Consider the following 26,250-nt stretch of genomic DNA (forward strand, 5'->3'; position numbering starts at 1 on the left):
CTGAAGCCTAACACAGTGCCCAGCACAACTGGGCACAAGATGAATGTTTCCTGAACAATAACCCAGTGAACTAGGTCTTAATACATGTAGAGTGTTCCTTATCTGAAATGCACCAGGTTTTTTGTTTGTTTCTATATTTTTCTCCTATTCTGGAACATTTGCACAAGCATAATGAGATACTTTGGAGATTAAGACCTAAGCCAAACATGAAATTTTTGTTTCCTGTATACCTATACACATAGCCCAAAGATAATTTTATGCAATAATTTTAGTATGTCTGCATTTTGATAACATAAGACCAAGCACACAACTTTCCATTCAGAATGTCGTGTCAGCACTCAGAAAATTTTGGATTTTGGAGCATTTCAGTTATGGGTCTTAGGACTGGGAATACTCAGAATGAAGACTGAAGCAGAGGTTCTTTATTCCCTAACCTCTAATCACAGGGAGAATGAGCCACTGGAGTTTCTGTTCACTTGCCTGCTTTGGTGACCGAGTGCAGCTTGGACAATGACTGCCAAACCTAATTATAATAATCCAGTGCCCCTTCGCACATCCCACCCCAGCTACAAAGACAGCCCCAACCCCCATGGCCTCCCCCAGTCCTACTTCCAATAGCTCATTCCACCAGATGTGAGCAGGAAAAAAGGAAGCAGTGTGTGATGAGGAAAAGCATGGTTGGTACAGCCTGTTTTATTTATTTTTTAACATTTAAAAATACTTTATTTATTTTTTTTATGTGTATGAATGTATTGCCTGTATGTACGTATGTATGTAAGTGCACCAATGCCATGCAATGTCCATGGAGGTCTGAAGAGGTTGTTTGATCCCCTGGAACTGGAGTTAGGGATAGTTGTTAGCCACCATATAGGTGCTGGGAATCAATCTCCTCAAGCCTCGATGGTTCAGTGAGGGCACCTCTCTGGCCTCAATAACACCCTGATACACTTGTCTGCAGGTCAGAAGCTACACCTTGTCCACAGGGCTGACACAGAACGGGTACTCAGCAAGACCCCTGTGAGCACTGCAGGGTCTGAATTGACAGTGAGCGTGCACAGCCCCACACTCTGTACTGTCCTCGTTGGCCCTCTGGCTTCATCTTACATGAGACAGATGCAAGGCGATCTGAAGACTCAAAGTCACTCTTAGTGGACCAAGTGCTGTGTGTGGGTCAGGAAGCATGGTGACCTAAGAGTCACTAAGATGGAAGGAAGTAGGGGGACACCAGAGTCCCAAAGGAGCTCTCTGTTGACTGCATGGTACTGTCTTCTACCACTGTGTGCCACATACTTAAGATGTGACCATCTGCTAACCAATCTTCAGTCAGGTTCCAAAAGTTCTCCTAGGCCCGGTTGTGTACTTCTCAAAAACCCTGCTGACTCAGTCCAGCAAGAATTCCTACTCTCATATCCAGTCAGGTGTCTCGTTCCTCTCCATTTCCCCAAAGCTGGTCCTTCAACAAGAATCCCGTTAGGTCAGTTCAGTCAGGACACCCTGCCTCCAATGCTTCCTCACCATTGTATCTACTGATTCCCACTCTGCTCCTCGACTGAGTCTCCGCTTGTCAGAGCTATACTGGATCTTTGGCACATTGCCCCCCCCCACTTTTATATGAACCATCTGACAAGGGTTAAGAAATGGTATCTCGACTGGACAGAAAATCATGAGAAGTTCTTGATGGGAAAGAGAATTCTGTATAACAAAAGAAACAAAACAGTCTTCAGGCCTCCCACCCAGGCATCTAGGAAAGAGGGAAGCCTGGCAGGTTCTGGATTAATGGCACTCGGATGGCACCAGCGATCTTGTCCTTCCCATCTCTGGCACAGAGGCATGCTGGGCCTGAAGACAACGCATGAATTATTACCTCTGCCAACAACTGTGCATTTTTGAGGCTGCCAAGGGACTTGCTCTCCTCCCTTATGTGAGGCCCTTGAAGCTGCCAAGGAGATAATAAATTGAGAAGCTGTTTCATGGAACTAAAGGGTTTTCTCCACAAACAAGGCAGCTTTGATCTCCTGGTGTGAGGAAGTCACTGAACAGGGTGACTGAAATGGCATTAGGGATGTCTTCCCTAAAGACAGAGGAGAGATCCCAGGAAAAGCCCATTTGAACCCAAATACAGTTGTCTCTCAGTTTCCATGGGGCCTGGTTCTTGAATCCTCCACAGGTATCAAAGTCCACAATGGCTAGGCCTCTTCTGTGAAATGGTGCAGAATTTGTACAGGAACTATGCACATCCTTCATGTGTTTTGATTTCTAGATTAATATTGCCTTAGGGAATGAAAAGGGAAAATAAAGTTTGTACACATTTGGTCTGTGCATCACATTTTCCAATCTTTTGACCTGCAATTGGTTGAATCTGGAGCTGGAGAACCTGTGGATAGAGGCCAGATGATACAGCAAGAGGGACATGGAAGACAGGTTCACCTGGTGGTCATGCTTCTGAGGCAGACCAAGAGCTGCTGTCACTTACTACAACAGAAAGCCATCACCAAACAGTGGGTGGCCAAGGACACAGCTGTGAATGGAACAAAGGTCCTGGTTTCAAGAGTTAATGTGATACTAGCAGGGGTAGGGCTGGAAACTTAGTATTTCAGTTGGTGGCAAATGCAATGAAAGTAAAAGCGTGGTTACTGAAAGCCAGGTGTTGTCTTCTGAAAGGGTTCCAGAAGGCATCCTTAAAGAGTGACTGGAGGGAATGCCCAGGGCAACACTAGGAGAGGAGCTGAGTGGGTCAGCCTGGAGTAGAGAGCAGGGAGGGTGGGAGTGCTGGGATAGGTTTGTGGCTTATATTCTCCCTAAAATGAAAGTTCTTTGGGTTTCCATACTCTTCACAAGGCTGGCTCCAGGCCAGGCTGAGAGAAAGTGAACAGGGAGAACAAGGGTGGTCCTGCTGCAGTGATCAGGACACTATAGGTAGATGGGGAGCCAGGCCATCAGGATATGCTAGTGGATACCATGAGTGTGGGAAGAAGGGCCATGTGTGAAGACAGCACCTCCATTAAGGGGTACCAAGATGCCACACAGGGAGAGGAAGAGAGCTGGCTTGGAAATTAGAACCCAGAGATGGGGTCTGGACTTACCCTTTTCCTGGAATGTGTTTATTAAAACGCACCTGCACAGTGTGCCTGTTTCGGGAGGGCACCCCACTGTGGCACACAGGAGGCATTGTTCTACATTAGTAGAAGAGCTAACACACATGAAGGACACACCACAGAGAAGGGATTCAGAGGGGAGCCCCAGATCTAAAACCAGGCTGTCACTGGCCCAAGAAACCGTCACACTTTAATGTTGGCACCTCATTCTCCTCACTTGGAAAGTGAGGAGAGGAAGGTAAGGCACCTGTACCACCTATTGTGGGCATAAAATGAGTTAACAGACATAAATATCACAGAACGGAAAATAGGGAGCTGACTCTAATTGATCAATCCATTAGTAGATGGGTATATATGTACATGTCCCTGATTTATGATGATTCAACTTTATTTTGGGGTCACTTCACCTGCATGAAACCCCTAAGTCAAGGTGCATATGGATTCAGGATGGCTTGACCTATAATTTTATGACTTAGTGGTGGGTTTATCAGGAGGCAGCCTTGTAGAAAGTTAAAGAATAACCAAACAACCATAACACTTATCCCCCTGAAAGGTAATCAGGAAGTAGGGTGGGGGTGACTACTCACAGGATAAAATATCCGCTACATAAACATAAGGACTTGAATTTGGATGCCCTGCACCCACATAAAAACCCAGGTGTGGCAGTGTACACCTGTAATTCCAGCACAGGAGAGCCAGAGGTAGGAGTATCCTAGAGGCTCTCTGGCCAGCAAGCCTATCTACTGGTTAGCTCCAGTTCAGTGAGACCCTTCCTCAAAAAAACAAGGTAGAGAGCAATAAAGGAGGAGCCTGACATTAACCTCTGGCCTCCATATGCATGCATGGGCACGTGTGACTGGAGAATGTTCCTCTGACCCTGTGAAGACAAGCCATGGACCTGCCTCCTTCCCACGCTCTGCAAAGAAGCCACTCCCCTTCCCTCTTCCAGCCAATTGGTTGACCATAGCTAATAGCAGGGGAGGGGCTAAGGGTATAAACCTGGGAAAACCATGAGGCTGGTCTCTCCTTTGTAAGGCTGTCCAGAACCACAGGATTTATGTCTGGGTGTAGACTTTCAAACACAGCCATGAATTGGGCGGGGGGGGGGGGCTGCTTGTCTGTCAGTAAACCTGCACCCCAAGCTCAGTCAGCAAGTCCAATAAACTCGTTAAAATTCTTCAAACCGGGGTTTGGAGAATTTTTTTCTCAGGTTGTCATAAGAACGGTGGGAGGGAATTGGATGCCGTGTGCACCTCCCAGCAGTGAATGTAACTTACAGCACCTGTTCTCACACATGGACACACACACACACACACACACACACACACACACACACACACACACAATTATAAGCAAACCATTGTGCAGAATTTCAGAGGAAAAGAATGTGTATCTCTTACAGATAAAAAAAGCAAACAAATAGAGGCAGACCACCTGGGAAAGGACTGGAAAAGCCAGAGGAGAGGGAGGCAGCAGAGGAGGGGGCAGCCAGGAGGATTCAGCAAAACAAGGAAATCCAACCAAGATTATAACAGGCCAGGGCTGCTGCTCCCCAGGCAGGTGAGAGAGCTGGGAATGGGTGTGGAGTGGGTAGCTGTTCTCCAGATGGTACCCTCTCCTGAGGGCTCCTCAGCAACACAAATATCCTCATTTTTAACCACATATTCAAACCACTGAGCCCAGACTATGAGCTCTCCATTGCATTCAAACAGCCCCTAGAAGTGAGCTGGGTAACTGTCATCCTTACCAATAAAAGTGCCCAGACCTGACATGGCCATGGATCAACTTCCTTCCCACCCTGACCTACACCTTCCCAGTTACTCAAGGCCCACATTTACTCACATCCCTGACCTTTACCAGGAGGCCAAGAAAACAGCAGGGAGAGTTTAAACAGGCCACCTGGCACAGGGGTGCAGTGTAAATGCAGCGGGCATCCAAACTGAGGCTCACTCTGAGGCCATTCCTGGTCTGTCTTCTGTCCATGTGCCTTTGTCCCCTTCATGAAGGTAGCAGAGATATACATGAGTATCAAAAGGCAACTCTGGGAACATTGCTCCCTGAATCAACTCAGCTGTCCTTCACTGTTGTGGGCTGATGCCCCATTGGGTTATACATTGTGCCTGGGCCCAGTGAGCAGCACTCACCGTGAGCGGCTCCCCCTGCAGTGCCTGCAGGATGAAGTTGCTGACAACCCTCCCGTCGTTCATGTGCATGCGTGGTCCAAAGGTGTTGAAGATTCTCGCTACCCGTACTTCCACACCTTCCTGGAACAGAGAAAAGGGTGTAAGGCACGCCTTCCCTCAATGTGAGCCTGCGTCTGTAGTTCGAGTGCCCTGTGTGGCTAGAGAACAGGCTGTTTTTCCTTCCCCAAAGAATATGCCTCTTCAGTTCTGTATCTATAATGTGCTCATCATAAAGCAATTGGGAGCTGCAGAGCTACATCAAAGACAAAGCTGTCCCCGATTTTACTGTGTGAAGGCTGGCAGTGTCAACATTCTGGAGAGAAGCTGTGGGGGCTGCTGGTTGTATAAGAATAAAGTGTTCAGGCAGAGGCAGGACACTGTGAGTTCCTGGCCAGCCTGGTCTACATAGTGAGTTCCAGGACAGCTGGGGCTACAGGGAGACCCTGTCTCAAAAAGACCAAGAAAATCCAAACCAAACCAAACCAAAGAATAAAGTGTTCATGTAAATTGTTCCCTGACAAGTGCCCATTTTCCAATATGGGGTCAGACCCTGAAATTTACTAAAGCAACTTCTATCTGTGGAACTCATGAAGGAAAACAGAGCATATGCTAGTTATAAATCTCAAGTTGCAAAAGTTATAGCCATGAACATGCTAAGTGCCTGGTTTAGGTGGAAATTATAGAGGGCAGACTAACCAGTGGTTCCAGGGATCCACAAGCGATCTTGGAACAAATCCCCATGGATAGAGGGGGCTGATGTAGTAAAGAGGGGTAAGAAGAAGGGGTAGAGATGCTGTTCTCAACAAAGAATATCTCAGAAGTGTCCATCTGTATTCAACTGATGAGCCAAGGATAGAACCAGAAGAGGATGAATATGGCTTCATTCTCTGAAGGAGACCGGGAAAGCTCAGCAATTTTACAATATTCAAACCAGCATGCCTGACAGAGGAGAGCGCAAATCAAACACCTTTATCCTCTCTGCCTCCCTATTCCTTAGAAAAAACGTTGCAGAGCACAGTCTTACTTTGCCCTCATGTTTGTACACTTTAACTGCCCAATGCCTAAACAGGCTGGCTTGGTGATTTCTCCATTTGTACCTGAAACAGTTAGGCAAGACTACCGGTATGCTAACTGGAATGCACGAAGGATTCTTAAAAGCCCATGTGAACCCCTGCCCACTGGAGGCACCTACTGTTACCTCTGCTCATGGCAGAGGTGTGAGACAAACAGACAACTTCAATGAACTGAAGCTCTGAAGACCGGAGTTCACACCAAGATTAACTACACTAAAATAAAGACAAACCCAGGACTGTCTGCAGTTTGAAAGCTGTTCTCTTGGATGCTGGTGTCTTCTGGAATTACGGTACCTAGCTCTTTTTTTCTAGGTAATGCTAGAAAATTTTTGCCTTGACACAGGTATCCCTGATTCAACATGTACAGTCCACTTCACACTCATCCTCCAGTCTCTTAGTGGGATACTGAGGGTATAACCAGTAGGTGCCAACAGGCTGTTTATGGTAGCAGCTGGATTGGTGTCCACATGTAGCTTAGAGAAAAGTATAATTATGCTGCACCTCAGAGAGGGCCAGGGTGTGACCCAAACTCACCTACTCAGAAGAGGAAAGGCCAGTCTGAAAACTGTGGAAGTGCCTACCAGGCTACAGTGTCTCACTGAAGGAGGGAAGACTTCCGAAGAACAAACAGGCAAACATAGCCATGCATTCCTGATCATGTGCTACCCACCTGTGTGGCCAAGCCCTGCCAACCACCACACTGGGGAGTTTCTATCGTGGTGTGGTGCAGGGCCTCAGTACACACAAAGCTGACATTCAGAGAACTAACTACGGACTCACTGTTAGCCATAGCTTCAAGCCAGTGTGTGCTCTGTATCTTATGTGGCGCTGAGTCATTTACCTATGACTGTGGATCAAGAACAATGTGCAAGTGTGAGTGAGCTACATCAGCATAAAATCAATGCAAAGTTAAGAGAAAGACTCATGGAAGCACGGAAAGTCCACAAAGATAGCACACACCTAAATACACGACCATGCAGCATGAGCACTTGGCCACGGCAGGAATACTCCAGGCTCATCCTGGCAGTCACTGGCCACTAATCACTGGTCATGTTGCCAGGAAATCCACTAAATTTTCTAAGACCTATGATTCTAACATTTGAAAAGAGGACAATAATATTCATTTTTCATATGCACAGGGATTACGAAAACAAACAAAAGACCAACCAACCAAAAAACAAACAAACATACAAAAAACAGTGAAGCTGCTTTGAAAACCGTTCATACCACAGTTCTGATATCTCATGGTATCTAAGGAGGACTGTCCCAGGATCCTGTGTACAAAAAAATCTGAGGATGTCAATCCCTTATATAAAAGGGAGCAAGGAGCATCTGCACAGAACCTCTACAATCCTCTCAGAGACTTAAGTCAGCTCTAGATGACTTACAATTCCTAGTTCAATATAAACCTCTCCACATAGCTGTTACATTGTAGCATTCAGGAAATAATGACAAGGGAAAGTGGACCTATTCAGCACATGCGCAATCCTCCGCCACCATATTTTCAACTTATGATTGGTTGAATTCTTGTGAATTTCTGGATACTGATCCCTTGGATAAGGAGAAATGACTGTACTTGTCCCTGACCTTTGTCCTTATCTTTTGATCACCCGAACTTACTCTGGAGTAAGAGTGACCTTGTGGAATGATTCTCAGGCATCCAGGCCAGGCTGACAGGATTGCAAGGTGGAATTCCACAGCAATCTGTCTCTGGCTTGGGAAATAGCAACTAGACTACTAGTATATAACCTCACAGGGGTAAGCTGGCATCAGACACCCTGCTTCACTTGTAGTGGCCGAGGTCCAACATTTGGAGTCAAAAGCACTCTCCCTCAAGATTGCTCTTAAAATGTAGACCAGGCCTTGAGGAGTGCTGTATCACACCATGGGACACTGTAATGCAACCACTGTTCAATGATTGAAAGTCCTCAAAGGATGGAGAAGTGAGCACAGGCTGTGGAAGGGATCTGTCTAGAAGACAATCACCCTCCCCTACATGAAGACCTGTCCTACAGGAGAAGACAGAGTGTACTGGCTGAAAGCTGCAGGAAGAAGTCTCCAGGCAGAGCAGCCCCTACTCTGCCAAGCTTCTCTGGTCTTCCCTGTGCCCCGCACATCCACAAAACAACAGCCACAGGAGGCTGAATCGCCTCATTCTCCGCTGCCTCTTTTGTTTCTATCTTGACAGATCTGTTCCCTGCCTGAGGACAAGGTCGTGGCCACTGTAGAATAAAGCTCCCTGGGCTGAGCAACTAGCAAAAGATGCTGACAAATTCAAATTCACTCTGGAAAGTTGCTGGAGGAGGCCACACAAGGCCAGATGATGACAGGCGTGTGCTTGCAGCAGCCTGGCAATATTCAACAGCTCTGCTTCAGCACAATGGCCCCTCATCCATAGTTTCAGTCCCAGTCAGTGAGGAGGCTGAGTGTGGTATAGGGAGATTCTGTGGGGGCAGCCGTATTCATAGGACTTTTACCAAAGCACATTTCTATAATTGTTCTAGTTTTTGTTGCTAATAATTGCCTTCTATGCCTCAGTTTAAATTAAATTTTATCATTGCTAGACATGTCTAGAAAACCAGCACATGAGGCTTCAGTGCTATCAGTCTCAGACACCCTCGGGGGTTTTTGAAGTGTGTCTCCCTCAGGTAAGGAAGGACTATTGCATTAAAAATTGGGCCCTCTTCCAATGATAGGGATGCAACAGGCTATGTGGATGCCCACTGCAAGGCCAAGAGGAATGTGGGCAGCAGGCACTCTGGAAGCAAGTTCAGGGCCAGCAAAAAGCAGGGACCCTTTAGTGGTGAGTTTTACCAACTGAACACTGGACTTGCTTTGGCTGCTTATTTCCTGTCAACTTAAGTATAATATACATAGCACCTATAACATTAAAAACAAAAAAGTATTCTAATACCAAAAACTAGAAGTCAGAGGCTCAAGCCATTGCCCTAGATAATTTCTGAGTTCACTTTCTGCTCTGTTGGTCTATGGCTTTATGAATGGTGGCCTGGTAAGCAGACCCAGCCCAGAGAGTGGGTAGGCCACAACCTCAGAGGCAGACTCACAAGAAATGATGAGCTCAAATGTACTCTGCGCCCTGACCACAGCCACGGGGTGAGCCCCTATATTATAAAACTACCATACCTACAGGCACACAGAAGCTGCAAGCTAATGCCTTTGACAAGTTCACACTGTTTATGAAGGGCCGCTCTGTGCTCCTCTTTGATCTCTGTCCATCTCATTTTCCTCCCTAAGTGTGTAACAGACTTACTTGGAAAACAATTGAACTTTATTTTGAATATGTTAAGATACTTCATTCATTATGAGAATCCTTACGGAGGGAGTTTCATTTTATACAGATTATTCAGGCTTCTATTTATCTTGTTTACATTTCCAATCCCTATGTTAGACATATTTGCACATCATGTAGGGCCTTGAATAAAAATGATAATCATTAACAAAAGGGATGCATCCTTGTGTGTAAAAAAATGTAATTTTAAAAATAACGGATTAGCAATGGGCCCACAGCATACCTGGTTCACCTGTTCTGACCTGGTGTGTGTTTGTTCCTCCCAATAGCATGAATCCTAACAGTTAAAATGTTTTTTTTTTCTCTAAAAGTATCTGAAAAGGCTCTTACAATCTGAGCCTGAGGTGGTGTATGACTATAAGGAAAAAGTGGTCTCAACACGCAACAGGGCAGGTACACATATGAACTCACAGCGATTGTGCCAGCATGCACAAGACCTGCTCAAGCTGAAACCAGACAAAAATCCCAGCATGGGATTTTTTGGTCACCATGGTGATGGTCACCATAATGTCCTGCCCCTAGCTGAGGAGCTATTGGCAACTGACAGCTGCTGGGAGAGGGAGAGTCAGTTTTCTTTAAGGGTGTGGTCCCTGGTAGATCAACCATGCTCCAGTGGATGACCACACACATAAGAGTATATGGTTGCACAAACTAGACTTGATGGTTTAAAGAAAAAAAATGGAGACAATGTTGGGTGACATGAGGTAGATCTGGGAGTTGGGAAAACAGGGGTGAATATGAACAAAATAGATAGTATGAAATTCTCAAAGAACTATTTTAAAGAATGAGGAAAGACAAAAAAATCTGACTGAAAAAACTGCATATTAGAACTCAAACCCTATGTCACAACACAGCTCCGTGTAGATTAATCTCCCTGCTAAGGAGCAACTGGTATCCAGAGTGATAACATGTATACTGCTGCTTTGCACATCCTTAAGAACTATGCTTACTGCCCTAGGCTTGATGGCCCTGGACTTTCAACTGTGTCACATTTTTGCTCAGTGATACTTCCTTACGTGTAGCAGCCTGCCGAGACAGCAGGCCAGGGAGCAGGAGTGCTCTGCAGGTACCAGACACAGGGAACTGGGAACAAGTTTTTGAGCCCACTCTGTCATCTGAACCCATATCGACCTCAAGAATGTTGCAGGGAATGAGGGCAGGTTACACAATCCCAGCCCTAACAAAGGCCAAGCACTTGGCTGGCATTCTAGCCCCAGTGCCTAATCCTTTGAACATTCTCTCTAGGCATGCAAGATAACCTAGTATAAAACGGCATCTCCAGACAGTGCCCTGAAGGGTACTAGGTAGATGGGACCTGTACGAATTATGAACTCTAAAGTGAGACCCAGCAAAGTCTCAGTCTCAGGTGGTGGCGGTCTTGTTTTCTCTTCTCTCTGGTATCTGCCCCTAGATGGCAGTGTGAGTGGCAGCTTTCCTTCCTTCCTTCTGTTTATCCTTGTCTTCTAACATTTCTAGCCCTAGCAGAGTACTCTGCTGCACCCAGACAGGTCTCACTCAAATGCATGGTATCTACTCTCATAGACTGAGAGGAATGGCAGGTTTTCTTCCCTCCTTAGAGCTGATTCAGACACAAGAGGAACAGATGCTAGGGTATGACTTCTTCCAGGTCTCAGACTTGTGCAGGAGTCTGATATTTACAACATGGAAAATGGGGATGGAAAGCTGGAAGCTCACACTATGCATATCTCTAGACCATTAGAATTCAGGTAAGACCACCGAGGACTTCACTCAATCCCATAGTTTTTCACAGCATCACCCCTTCTTCCTGAGGAAGTCACAAGATCCACCTGTCTGCCTGCACCAGAAGAACTAGACAGAGCTCTAGCACTCAGAGGACAAGCATGTCATGGCCACTGTATGAATGGTCACAAGTAGGAATAGATGAGGGGTTCTAGGGACATGCGGCTACATCACACATTCTCACAAGTCCTGATACACCACCAGGAGTAGGACTTCCCCATAAGACATGGACAGCACCTCTCACCTAGGTAGATGTCCATGCTTGGCCAGGTATGCCAAGCTGAGTGATGACTACCTGGTGTGACCTATGGGCTAGATCCTAGCCTGTGGCCATTCTCAAATGCAGTTTCATGATAGGATGTAATCTAGGTAACATTCCCATAAGTAGAAGCCACAACATCTCAGGGAGAAGTACAATGAAAGAACGGCCACATTCTGAAGCTTACATCCTAGCTGTCTGCTGGGCCTCCTGGGTGTGAAGCATGGGTCTGCAATCCCTCACGAGGTGTCATGCTCAGGGAGTAACAGTCAGGTCCTACCCAAGATGTTCTCACTGTGAGGGAACCTCTTTTCTCCTGATGGGGGTCTTGTCGGGGATGCTCAGCCACAGGCTCAAAGGACCCACAGGGGGGTTCTGACAAGTATAATCCTTTACAGTTTTCAGAGCAATGCCACCTCCACTATTAGACCTGAGACTACTGAAATGCTCACAGTTCCAGAGATGTCTAGATGTTTCCTTCTGGGACCCTGGGTATAGGACAGGCATGGCCCAGTACTCAGATGCATGTGATGTGGGAAGCCTGCATAGTATCCTGGTACCTGGACCAGGTACATGGTTAGTACTTAATAAATACTGGCTTCATTATAATTAGATTCTGTAATTATCATGAATGGGTACTTTAGGTAACATGCATACTGCTAAAACTATTAATTAAATTCCACTATTAATCATTTGGTAAAAACTAGAAGTTCAGTAAACATGACCTACCAACTTGACTTACATAAAAATTCACTAAGAAATATCCTAACCAGCACAGTGGTTCACATATGATGCCAGCACTTAGAAGGCCAAGGCAACAGGAGCAAAAGCATGGGGCAGCCTGCAGTACACAGTCCAGCCTAGCCTGAATTACATAGTGAAACCCTGTCTGAAAAACTGAACGCTTCAGGATGGAGAGAGGCTCAGGATCCAGGGGCCAGGGGTGGGGGTGGTCCCAGCACCCATAACTCCAGTTTCAGGGGGGATCTGATGCCCTCTTCTGGCCTTTGCAGGCATTGCATGCACATGGTGCACTTTATACATGCAGGTAACATAGTTATATACACAAAATAAAAAATTTTTTAAAATCAAGTATCTCCATGAAAGGAAGAGAAGGGGAGGGAAGAAAGGAGAGGGGAGGAAAGGAGGAAGGAGAGGGGAGGGAAGGAGAGGAGAGAAGGAAGGAAAGGGGGGAGGGACGAGAGGGAGGGGAAGGAAAGGGAGAGCTACTATGGAAGACTAAAAGCCAAAGCTACTCCCAAGCTGCTTAGGACCTCCCACACTGGCAGTTCTCGTAAGTACAGAGGCTGTCCTATGTGTCAGAAACATGGTTGCTTCTGGGTCTACATACTCAGAGATGGTACATGCCACCTTTCTAAAACATCCATCTTTCCGAGAAAAAGTGGATGACATAAGACAGTACCAAAACGGCTGAGAAAGCAATCAGGTTCACCTCCGCAGAGAAATAAAGCAGAGGGGGCTGGAGCCTGACACCCACATAGGTTATTTTAGAGCTCATTAATGTCAGCATTTTATTTTAAAAATAAGCAGAGAGTTCTTCCCTCACCATAAAGAGCCAGCCTGGCTTCCTCCTGTACCCTCAGTGTCACACAACAGAAGGACTGACAGTCCGCAGAGAGCAGTTAGGGGCCAGGGACGCCCCTGGGCCTCATTCCCACATTATGGTGCCAGGCATTGACACATACCTTTCCCTCTCCCCCACAGGCTAGACCTGGGCCTGAAACATTGCTCCCAGGATGGACAATAGCATCCCTAGGCAGCCTGCCCTGGAACTATGATTCCATGTCCTTGTTTATTTCTCGACATGTCTGGCTTCAATAAAAGACAAGTTCCTGAGGACATGAGAGTGCTGGTCTAAGCACAGGAAAGTCGGTGAGAAAATGAGGGTAACAGCATGAGCCCTGGCTTGGCTGCATTACCCAGGCAGCAGGGTAGCACCCATACCAGAGGGCTTATGAGACAGGAACTAAGTGCCCAGAATTTCGGAGACACACCATGGCAGGGCCAGTGTGGGAACCCTGGCCTTTGGTCTGTAGCCACTTCAGCTACTAAATGTGGGTGAGATGAAATACCCATGGGAGAAGTACCCAGTGTGACCATGAATAATAAAGCAATCAGGAAGTGACAGTAAAAGAGAACCTCTCCTAAAAGGGTCCAGATTAAAGCAATTACCAATTCAATAGATGACCAAAAGGATACTTTTAAAAATCCACCAGACTTGGGAAATAGCTAAAGATTAAAGCACTTGCTGTGCAAGCATGAGGACCAGATGCCCAGAACCAACATAAAAGCTGAGTGGTGTGGGGACCTGCCTGAAAGTCCAACATGAGGCAGGAGGATGGATCCCTGGAGCAGGCTGGCTAGCAAAGACTAGCTGATCCACAAGTTCTGTGTTCTGAGAGAGATCTGCTTTGATATATTAAGATGGAGAGCATTTGGGGAAGACTTCTGATGTCAGCCTCAGCCCTCCATGCATGTGTATACACACATACACACACACACACACATACACACACACACACATACACACACACACACATGCAGATAGACAGACAGACAGACAGACAGACAAACAGACAAGATTTTTAAAAAACCCACAACTAAAAACACCAACTCGGAGGCTCTGGGCAAAGAGGCACTACTAGCTGGGGATGGGCAGTGTGACCACAGGACATCACACTGCTCCTGGTCTCCTTATAGTGCTTGACAGTTAAGAATTCTTCCACAGGACATCATATTTAAAATGAGGGGTATGTGGAAAAGCTATGGTAACGATTTATCTGTAATAGTGGACAACCAGATTTCTATACCCACCGCCAGGCTCAGTTAGCCCCACAGTTCATTGCTGTCCAGGCCTTCACATCTGATGGAAGGCACTGTATGTCTAACACACCAGTCTGAACCTGGGTACATACCTGCTTCATGTAGGCATAGCACATGGTCTCTGCGACACGTTTGCCCTCGTCGTAGCAGGCCCGGGGTCCTATGGGATTCACATGGCCCCAGTAATCCTCACTTTGAGGGTGGACTTCAGGATCTACAGGTGAGCAGGAGAAAAATGAGACTTCATTTTCCCTCCAGTTCATATGCACTAGGAACAATTAATTTATGGTGTAAAACAAACTTTTGGACCCAGGTAAATATTTCCAAACTGAAATAAGACCAAAGGAGGTGCTTAATCTTGTCTTTCCTAAGTGAAAGTTCTTAACTTTGGGATACTTATACAAATATATGAAAAGATACATGGCTTAGTTTTATATTTACAAAGTATGTAGTTAAAGTAAAACATGTGCTCATGGAAAAAATTTAAAGCTCAGTATCTCTATGGAACATAATGGCTTTCATACCAGCCTTCATCTCAACAAACACGAGACCACCGATGAGAGAATAGAGGCCCATGGGGCACAGTGTCCATGAACAACCAGAATTCCCAATTCTTGCCTTTCTAGTATATAAATAAATCAGTACTTTAAGATGCATCTAGGGAATATACTATTTACACAAACCAAATAACAAATTATTTAACTCAACTGTGTTTCCAGAATATGAATTAATACCAGTTTATATAGTACACAGAAATTTTTATGCACAAGTCCAGCTGTGTTATAAAATGAATAAATCTCTCTCAAGAAATCTGGACAAAATGATTCTGTTATAAATCCATGCCCTATTTGTCTTGCACGTGGCTTGATCCTGGGGTCTTCAGGACAAGGGTCCTGAACTGGCACTGGAGCATGACAGAGACCCTTGGCACGTGCATCTGAATCAGCAGAGTTTAGGAGGTGGCTATGACTGTAGACTAGCACAGTGCAGTGAGGCCTTTCTGATTCTATGGGGGGAAAATTGCCCCCAGGAAGAGGCAAGGTTTCCACTACATGTGGGAGAAGAGGTCTAAGCTTAGATTTCCCAAAGAAGAAAACCATAACTTACACTCACAAAGGTATCAGATGACTTATACCAGGCTTTTATTTTATTTTTTTATTTATTAATTTGGTCTTTTTGAGACAAGGTCTCCCTATAGCTCAGCTGGCCTGGAACTCACTATGTAGAGCAGGCTGGTCTCAATCTCAGAGATTCACCTGCCTCTACCTCCTGAGTGCTGGGATTAAAGGTGTGCACCACCACACCTGCCTTTCCTAAATTTTTGATAAATGCTAGGCAAGCCAGGTCCCAAGGAGGGGTCATAAATTTCTGGCAGGGGAGAAAGCTTGGCATACCCATTCAATTGTTGACTGGCACCATTCTGAGCTGGAATGCCCTGGGTACCAAGCTTCTCAAAACTCTCCATCACAAAGCCACTTCAGAAAAATGCAGGCGCTGCTTCACATTAACAGAAGTCAAGGTCTAGGGCTAGAGAGGTGGCTCAGTCAGTAAAGCGCTTGCCTTACAATCATGAGGGCCTGAGTTCCATCCCAGAACCCATACTGAAAAGAAAAAACATAAAGTTGAGCATGGAGGTACTAACTTGTAGTCGTAGTCCCAACACTAGGGAGGAAGAGGAAGAGAAAGGTAGATTTGTGGGGGTTTCCTGGCTAGCCACCCTAGCCTACTTGGCAAGTTCTAGATCAGTGAGAGACTGTGTCCAAAAAAAGCCAGGGGGCAGACAGGAAACAAACCCCAAAGTATACTCTGCCCTTCAGAGATATGTGCACACACATGCATGTGCACCTGGGCACACATGAATACCTACATTTGTGCATACTCCTTTGGGTGAGCGTGCATGTGCATAGACAGAAGGATCTAGTCAAAAATGATTCCTAAGCCAGGTGTGGCAGTGCACTCCTAAAATCTCAGCACCTGGAAGGCTGAGGCAGGAGGACCACAAGTTTGAAGCCAGCCTACATTATATAGCAAGTTGGAGCCCAGCCTGAGATACATTGTTTTTCTAAAAAAAAAAAAAAGGCAAAATAATATAACAAAATGAAATAAAGATTCCCAATCATCTCCCTCATCCTCATATAGTGAGTCTGACCAAGTAGGCTGATGCTCCACAAAACCAAGTGTTCACTCAACAAGAGAAGAATGGAGCAAGCAGTGAACTGACAGAATTAAAGTCATGAGGACCCAACTTTGATTAAATATGCAGGTAATAAATGAGTGGGCGAGGAAGAAGGAAAAGATGCCACTGTGCCTTCTGGACAGAGAGCAGGGGGCAGGGTGGGGGCTGATGGGAAGCTGCTCCCTTTGCTCTTTCAACTGCTCAGGGCCTCAAAGAAGAGGATTGCTACACCCCCAGGACTGTTATTCTAAAGCTGATTTTGGAGAATTTCCCTGTTGCTATGTTGTTTTCCTATTTGACATCCTTTCTTCTAAAGAAAAAGAGCCTCTTTCAACTTTACCCTTTTATATCCTCATTTCCCTTGTCTAGAATAATACTGTAAGAGAAAAAAATGACATGGTGCCAGGGTCTGGTTCCCGCTTGTATCAGCCAGTCACTTCTGCCACGCCCTGCAGTCAGTTGGGTTAGGGCTCAATAAGAACCAACTGGGACTGAAAATCCAGTCCTCTCCCCTGATTCCTGACCCAAGTTCCTAGCTATTGGCTGGTTCCTGAGGGATGATGGAGGCTGTTGGTAGGCAAGATGTGATCTGGAATGGTGTTGCACCAGGCACACAACATCACTGCTCTCGGTGAAGACAACATGTGCCAGCAAAAGAGGCAAAAACTACTTTGTGCTGTATTTCTGAGGTACTTCAGAACAGAATGAAAAAAATCCTCTTCTGTGGAATCATATGGTGTGTTCCTACCGGACAGCTGGCCTGATTCAGACCTCCTAGAGCAGGCACTAAGAGACTGGGCCAGTGGGTTGGGCCTTCTAAGAAGTAGAATCCTGGATTCTGATTCGGTGTCACCTAAGACTAGATACAAACAGTCCCACGGGTCAATGGGCATCTGCCAGGGGGCCCCACCACTCACCTCCATATACCTCTGACGTGGAGGCTAGGAGCAGACGGGCACCTACACGCTTTGCCAGTCCTGTGGAAAGAGGACACATTATCAGAGAAACTGCCAGCTTACACTGACAGACACATTTTGTGTGTGTGTGTGTGTTTGTGTATGTGTGTGTGTGTGTGTGTGTGTGGTCAAATTAAACAATGTTTTAGTCCTGAAAGGTGACTGAGTAGCTACTAAATTATCTATTATTGCATCTGCTGTAGAACAAAAATAAAAATAGCAATAAGAAAAATACAAACATATCCTTTAAAAGAACAGCACTTAGGAGGAAAGTTAGAGCTCTAAGCAGGGACAGATGCAGAATTTGTTGAAACAGTACGATTCCAGAAACCATAAAAACGTCTATACTCCAAAACGACTGGTTCACATTTGATTAGTTAGTCATTCGGGCAGGCAAACACAAGACCCAAACAGCCTACCTACCACTTCCCCAGCATGCCCGGATCTTCTGGCTTAGTCACCCTACTGGGTAACTGCGTGCATTCTGCAGATGCCTTCCAGGCTCTACCTACATAGCACCTTCCACCAAGCAGCCATGCACTCCTCAGTCTGGTTCTGAAGCCCTTTCCTGCCCTCAGCATATACCCAGTGACTACACCATCACTACTTGTGGTGTCAAGCACGAGCAGTCCTCCAAACTTTTCCCTGACTCTCAACATAGAATGGAGAAGCTCATTTACTTTACCCCAATACTTCCCCACTACACACACACACACACACACACACACACACACACACACACACACACCGCCCCCAATACACTGGAAGGGTGGCTGTTGTATCCAGTTCTGGCATGGGCAAAGGTCTGCTGATGTCCAGGAGGTACAGTCAAGTGGGATGGATGAGGCATACACCCATGGCCTGAGGGCAGCGCTGAAGAGGTGGGCTGAAGGGCCAAAGCGGGAGGGAGTTAGGGTTATGAGAGTCTAAGTATCTGAGGAGGGAAGTAGAGAGCTGCCAAGATGAGGTCAAGAATGAGACAAAGGGACTAGGGCTGCAGCTCAGATGTATAGGCTGCCTGCCTAGCATGTGCCAGGTCCTGGGTTCAATTCCCAAAACCAAAAGAAAAAGGGGAAAAAGAAAAGAATGAAAGAAGAGGGTTGCTCTGAAGGTTAGGACTGAGACCGCCAACTCCACCCACCTCGTACAGAAGGAAATGCTAAAAGAGGTTGTATCAGATGGAATTCACAGGCCACTTCCTCCACAGCCACGCCACCCCAAAAGACTTCACAGTGCACCACCACAGGGTTTTACAGCAGGGGTTTCAATATACAGAAACAGTATAAATAGAGTTTAAAAGTAGTTACCCTATAACAGGGGCTTAATGGCTCTACTAGTTACCACAGGCCAGCAAATAAAAAACCTAATGCCACCTGCATGCAATACACTCGTACACATAAAATAAAAATAATAAATTAAGCTGGGCATGTAGTCCCAACACTTGGGAGGTAGAGGCAGGTGGATCTCAGTGAGTTCCAGGCCAGATGGGGCTACAGGGAGACCCTGTTGCAAAAAGACCAATAATAATAATAATAATAATAATAATAATAATAATAAATTAAGGAAAAAACCCCACCTAATGCCTGGAATTGGCTCCTTCTTTTAGAGTTGTTGACCAGGGAGGTCCAAAGACTCTTTTTATTATTATTATTTTTATTTTATGTGTATGAGTGTGTTGCCTGCATGTATGTGAGTGCACCCATGTCGTGCAATGCTGCAGAGGTCACAAGAGGGCTTCAGATTCCCCTGGAACTGGAGTTAAGGATGGTTTGTAGTCGCCATGTGGGTGCTGGGAATTGAACCTGGGTCCTCTGCAAGAGCAGTCAGTGCTCTTAACCGCTGAGCCATCTCTCCAGCCCCGGTCCAAAGACTCTTAAATAATACGGACTATTATCACTCTTGGTTGCCCTCCAAAACTTGACAGTAAGACCCTATTCGGGAAGATACTACACACGTGAATGATAGAATAAACATGGGAAAATCAAGCTGGTACTGACCTCAAGGCTTCATCCATGATGGCCAGCTTTCATAGTAGTAGAAGGTGCTATGCATGCTACTGGCAGAGAAAAGTAACCATCCTCCTTACCCAGCTGTGAACCCTGGCAACTACAATAAACACTAGTCTGGCAAGATATGCCTACTGGTGAAATAGTGACATGAATGTTATAGGGTAACCAACTGCCTTTTGAATGGATTTGAGGCCTGTTTCACAAGATGGAGCCCATACCTGGCACTGTTATCAGGGCCAAAAACCTATGGCTTGACAGGTCATGGGCCATAAAGGAGAACTTATTACTATTATTCTGCTAAATGAACACAATATGAAACTGACTCCTAATGATTTATTGTTATACCCATAGATTAATGTATCTCTCAACTCTCACCAGAGAAGCTTCTTCTTGCAACAGACGGTGATTACAGAAGCCCATGGTTAGTCAAGGTTCAGAAAATAAGAGACTACAGAGTGCTCAGCCCTAAATCGAACACCTGTCTCACACCCTCTCCTCCCAAGGATCAGGGATCATTGTGGAAGAGGGGGCAGAAAGACTGTAAGAGCCAGGCGTGGTGGATGAATACATGGAAACTGTGTTGCCTGGACACCAGAGTAGATGCACAGAGGAACTCACAGCACTTGTGGCAGCATGCTCAAGACCTGTGCAAACCCAAGCCACATGGATAGGGGAAATGGGCAAGAAGCCCTAGACCTAGCTGAGATCTATTGGCAACTGATACCCTTTGGGAGAGGGAGTATCAGTTTTCTTTAGGAGTAGGAAGCCTAGAGTGTGACTAGACTCTAGGGGATACACCCATACCCAAGAACATTTGAGGAACATAGATTAGACTCAATAGGCCTTTTTAAAAAGAGAAAAATAAGGCACATGCCTTTAATCCCAGCACTCGGGAGGCAGAGGCAGGCAGATCGCTGTGAGTTCAAGGCCACCCTTGTCTACATAGTGAGTTCCAGGACATCTGGGGTTACAGGGAGACCCTGTCTCAAAAAGACAAAAAAAAAAAAAAAAAAAAAAAAAAAATAGAGGACATGAAGCCTGGGAGGTAGTAAGACGGGGCTGGAGATGGGGAGGGGTCTGAATGTGATCAAAATACACTGTGTGAAATTCTCAAAGAATTAATAAATATTTTTAAAAAACAAAGCTTTTAAAGATAAATATAAATAAAGATAAATATAAACCTGAATTTTATATTCAGACTCAGCTGTATAAAGGAACAGAGAGAGATTCTGCTTCCCCCTTTACACAGCATCCCCCAACGGCAAAAGCTGCAAAACTAGACAGGACGTCACAATGGCAGGGGACCAGGAACTATTTCAGAAGGATTGCTCTGCTCTTTCACGGCCTCCTCGCCTCTTTCCCTCCTGTGCCGTAAGCTGTGAGTAATTTCTCATCTCTGTAACTGTCACTTCAGGAAACACGTTTAAATGGAATCATACGGTGTTTAATCTCTGGGAACTGAATTTTTTTCACAGACCGTATTTCTCTGGAACCCATTCAGGCAGTTATACCTATCAATAGAGTTTTCCTATTTTACTGCTGTGTAGTACTCCAGGGAATGTGTATATTACAACCTGTTAACTGTTCATCTATTATAAGGGCATTCTGGTTATTTCTAGCTTCTGGTCATTATGACTGAAGAGGAAAACTGAAATTATTAAGAAAACTAAAGTAAAAGAAATTAAGAAAAAAACCAGAGCAGCTAGCCTGAATAAACAGTCTCTGCTTATCAGCCCTGCTGGCTTAAGAAAACAAATCCTAGTTACCTAGGAAACCAGCCCTCCTATTGGCTTGAGAAAACAGGTGCATAATCTTAACCTTTTGCTTTTGTAAACACTCTTTCCTGCTTAGAATTCCAACCTATGGGTCATAAAGGAATGGGGTCCATGGGTCAGAAACCCACGCATGGTCCACATTTTGTGTAGGCTGGAAAGACTCATGATCTCAGTGCCCACTAATGCCAGTGTGGGTCTAAAACGATGTTAAACTGTCTGTATAAACTGAAAGAGCACTGTTGCCTACCGCTCAACTATTGCTTATTCTTTGTGGAGGTGACTCCACTTAAGTCCACTAGAGAGAACAAACTTCCTGATTTCTCCACGAGTCTCTTGGTGCCTTCTCTGTGCATGGCTGGTCCCATGCCTCAGTTTTCCTGTAACATGACTAATGTTATCCTCATGGGGATGCAAGTTCACATTCCCTGGGATAAGTGTTCTAGATGATAATTACTCAATTTTTTTAAAAGAAAACTGTCAATTTAGTCTCCTAATTATACCACTTTAATATCTCTACCCAAGGTTTCTCAAGCCCACAATTTTCTTTAAACTCTGGTAAAGTGTGCAGAGCATCTATGGATAAGGTTGCCCTTCAAGGAGTGAATTTAGATTCTCAAAGAGAGGCAACCGTCCTGGGTGGAGCCAGAAGAGCCAGACAGAGCCCAGATGTGGATGCCCAGCCTGGTCACATCAGAGAGAGAAGCCAAGCAGGGGGCTCTCCTAGGAGGTGGGGAGGCTGTGGGAAGGGTAAGCTAGGAAAAGCTGAGACTTATCACATGTGGAAGCACATCTCAGTTTTCAGTACAAAGTCCTGTGTAGGGCTGGTTCTCCTGGTCTTTTGTCAGTTTTTGCCTGTCATTTCTGGAATACTCCTGACCCTCCTATAAGGCATTCACATCCAGTCTTTCTACAACTCAGGCCTTAGCTTAGGGGCCATTTTGCCTTGAACTCCAACAGCATTCACTGGGGCCTCTGGGAACCTTCCCGTTGTCCCAGTGCCTATGCAGCACCTCCAGGAGATAACTACCTGTGAACCCCCGACCCCCACCCCTCACATGCCCTGGGCCCCATGACTGCATCCTCTCAGTATGAAGAATACACACTGCAGGCATGGTGGGCTTTGTCTCCACAATGGAGATGGACAAGAAAGCACATGGGAGAAGTTAGGGGGCAGGAATACGAGAGAGCATGAGAGAACATGGAAAAAACCTGGGGAAGGCAAGATGTAGGGAGGCTGAGAGGACAAGGGATAGGGGCTGGGTCTGAAAGAGCACAGGAAGGGGGTTGGGAAGACAGAATTGGGGAGAGGCTCCAGAGAGTTCAGGACTGTTAGGAGAAGCAGAAACAGGTGCAGTCCTGCCCCATACCCTGCCCTAGGCAGAAGCAGGGACACCCGGCCTTGTGGCGATGAGGACAAGGACGGTAACAGAACAGACGCTTTCTATATGGACCATCTTCCTTTTTCTGTATCAATCTGACTGGGCTAAGGGGCGTCCAGAGTCGTACCTCCACCCTCTCTAATGCCAGTGCACGTCATCCAATCCTTTGAAGGTCTTGACAAAATAAAATTGTGAGGGAAGGCCAAGGCTGGAACTTCCATCTTCTCCAGTTCTCAGGGCTTTGAACTCCACCACTGGCTTTCCTGGGTTTCCCGCATGCAGACAGCAAACAGTGGGAATCCTCAGCCTCCATAATCACAGAGCCTACCTCATAAATCCCTCCCACATATCTAATTGTACCCATTGGTCTGTTTCTTGAGAACCCTGACTCATAAATCCTCCAAAATGTTTAACCCCCAGGACTTGAAAGCAGCTTCAGGCTATCCTTTCAGATCCTGGTGCTTTGCCTAAATTAAGATTTAGGACTGCATGCCCCAGATCTATGTACAGCACTTGTTATAAATGTTTTCATAATTAAGTCCAACTTTTTTACTTAGCATTTTTAAACGTGGCTTCTTTCTTCCATTTGCAAATAATCAAAATTCAAATAAATCTGAACCAAACTTAAGGACACCAGTCATTTAAACATGCAGGAGCATCCATTACCCCCAGCACATAACCTACTTCTAGCTTATGCTGCTTGTGAAGCTACCCTTGCACTTCCCCTTGGATCTTCTAATATGAATCCTGAGTCAACCTGGAGCAGGAACTCAGTCTCCATAACCCCCATGCAGGCAAACCTCTCCTCTCACCCCTTCCAGGAGCACTAGTGAACCTCTGGGTGCCATAAGGCCACACCATCCAGAGTCACAGGTCCTCTGTCTGCTGGCCGGCCAGTAGTCTTAGACACTGTCAGCCAGCATCAGAGAGGGAAGGAAAGGAATACAAGGCAGTCCTTGAAGCGCCTATGTCTCTCCTAGGATTTACAGAGGCATGGAAGACTGATTACTACAATACAGAAAAAGGCAGGTGCTTCCCTCATGCCTAAAAGCCACACTGAAATAATACCAGGAAGCTACCCAACAGCATACACAGGGACATGAAGGGGGTGAACACCAAAGCAAATAACAGTATCTGACTACAGAACTCCCTGAGCCATTGCTTCAATTACCTGTGCTCAGATTCAACCATAATCTGAAAATATTAAATAGAAAACCTCAGAAACAAATAGTTCATAGCTGTGCACTATTCTGAGGGGCAGAGTTAACCACTGTTCTGATGGAGCATAGCAACATCCTTCCCACAATGTGCACTTTGTCCCACATATTCTTGTGATATACACTATCTACCCATTAGTCACTCAGTCCATCCCTAAAGACTGTCACAAGCATCACAGTGATGATGTTCAAGCAAGCCTTGAATTTAACAATGACCCCACAGCCCAAGAGTAGTGATGTTCAGGACTTGGATAATGTCAAGCAGAAGCCACGACACACTTCTGCCAGGTGAAAAGGGGGATGCTCTATCTAGACTGAAGCAAAGCAGCCATGGGTGCTAGATCTCTAGTCCGAGTGCATCTCCTATTAGGGCAGCTGTGGATAGGAAAGAATGGATACTAGTTTTGCATTGCAAAAGTTAGGGGCACAAGGTCTAAGTGCTGTGTTAAGATGGAAAAGGCATTCAATTATGGTAGTTGGTACAATATGAGGTTGAAGAATCATGGGGGTCTTGGAATATGTCTTGTGGACAAGGGAGGGCTACCATGCATATGTTTGGAATTACCCTAAGATATTCCCAGAAAGAACAGGGAAAAAGAAAAAAAACACAAAAAACAAAAGACAGGGCTGGAGAGATGGCTCAATGGTTAAAAGCACTGGCTGTTCTTGCAGGAGACCTGGGTTCGAATCCCAGCACTCATATGGCGGCTAACAACCATCCATAACTCCAGTTCCAGGGGATCTGACACCCTCTTCTGTCCTCTGCAGCCACTGTACAACATGGGTGCACTAACACACATACAGACACAACATGCATACACATAAAATAAAAATAAATAAATAAAAATATTTTTAAAAAGGCAACTTACCCAGCATGTTTAACGTCCCAATCGTATTGGTCTTCAGTGTTTTGATGGGATTGTACATGTAGTTTGGGGGAGAGGCTGGGGATGCCAGATGGTATATCTGGTCAACTAAAGGAGGCAAAAGAGAAGCACATTATTTCCAAGAAAAATGATTAAGAAGAGATCTTGAACTTCTAGGGACTACAGTGTCAATAAAAGTGCTAATTTATCTTTGGCTGAAATTCTACTTTCGTCATGTTGTTCCTTTTAGGAACCAACTTACATTGTAGTAAGAGCTTTAAACAAAAACAAAATCTAGTTATCTGGGAATAGCACCTGTGCTGTTCCAGTAAGTCCAGTCTGCTTTCCTTTAACTGCAGCCAGTCTGATGATGGAGTCTACAGCTTTCTGAGATGGGTATTTATCCCACAAAACCATTCACATCAAGACAATGACTTTCAAGACAGAGAACTGAATACCAATATCTAAAGTAAACTTTTAGCTTGTGAAGTAAATCTGACATTGAAAGCAAAGATGTGAAACTATGGAAGAAAACACTGTTTGTTTTGTTTTTATGTACACCATGTACACGAAACCAGGCCCTGATGAGAGGCAGGGACAGTGGTTTTAAAGCTACTGACAGCAAAACAATCCAGATCCCACAGGGCTTCCCTTTCACACAGCATTCATTTTAATATCACTATCCCATAGCCCTCTGCTCCTTGGTCAGGAGCCATCTGCACCAGGCAGAGGCTGTGGGATCAGCTGCTTCCTGTGAAACAGCAGTGATGATGGAGAAGCACAGGTGAGGAGAGCCATCTACCAGACAGTCTGCACCACGTCAATTCACTTTAGCTACAAGATAACATAGGACTGTCACAGTGGAGCTGAGAACCAGGGAGCAGAAAGTGATGCCACCAAAATGAATCCCCTTTAGCACACTTCCGCCCGCCCAGGTAAGAGGCCTACAGGGAATCCTCTGCCTCCATCCTCCCAGTTCCTCAGGGCTGGCTGCCCTCCTGCATACCTGTGACCCTGTTCTCTCCCTAAGGGATTAGTGCTGTCTCTTAGTTGCAGTTCTTGTAGGACTGTACTGGTATTTAAAAGAGGTACCTGCCATAAAGAGTGAGCCTGGCCACTCCCCGATGTCTCGCTCCCCGTCTACAAGCTCACGTGTGTCTCCCCCCACCCCCCATAGATCCACCATGTGGCCCTCACAGGAACCCACTGCTGATGCATGCTCTTGAACCTTCAGAAGTGTGAGGAGCTTTCAGAAGTGTGAACTGCATAAAACCTGTTTTCTTTATATATTACCTTGAGCTTGGTATTCAGTGATAATAACTCAAAATGTACTAAGAGAGTCAGGAA

The 26,250-nt window shown here is 45.6% G+C and overlaps 1 protein-coding gene across 3 annotated transcripts in view; it reads right to left on the reverse strand.

The window, feature by feature from the left end:
* Positions 1–26,250, reverse strand: part of Uxs1 (UDP-glucuronate decarboxylase 1) — a 102,906-nt gene that overhangs the window by 12,593 nt on the left and 64,063 nt on the right. For all 3 annotated transcript variants that reach the window (XM_008824242.2, XM_008824241.2, XM_029559216.1), the window contains exons 7-10: positions 24,907–25,011; positions 17,619–17,678; positions 14,618–14,739; positions 5,240–5,359 (exon numbers count right to left, since the gene is read on the reverse strand). In XM_008824242.2, the coding sequence (XP_008822464.1) occupies positions 5,240–5,359; positions 14,618–14,739; positions 17,619–17,678; positions 24,907–25,011 (407 nt within the window). The remainder of the gene's footprint in view (positions 1–5,239; positions 5,360–14,617; positions 14,740–17,618; positions 17,679–24,906; positions 25,012–26,250) is intronic.

This window comes from Nannospalax galili, unplaced genomic scaffold (genome assembly GCF_000622305.1).
Source record: "Nannospalax galili isolate Female #2095 unplaced genomic scaffold, S.galili_v1.0 scaffold1169, whole genome shotgun sequence".
Lineage (NCBI taxonomy): Eukaryota > Metazoa > Chordata > Mammalia > Rodentia > Spalacidae > Nannospalax > Nannospalax galili.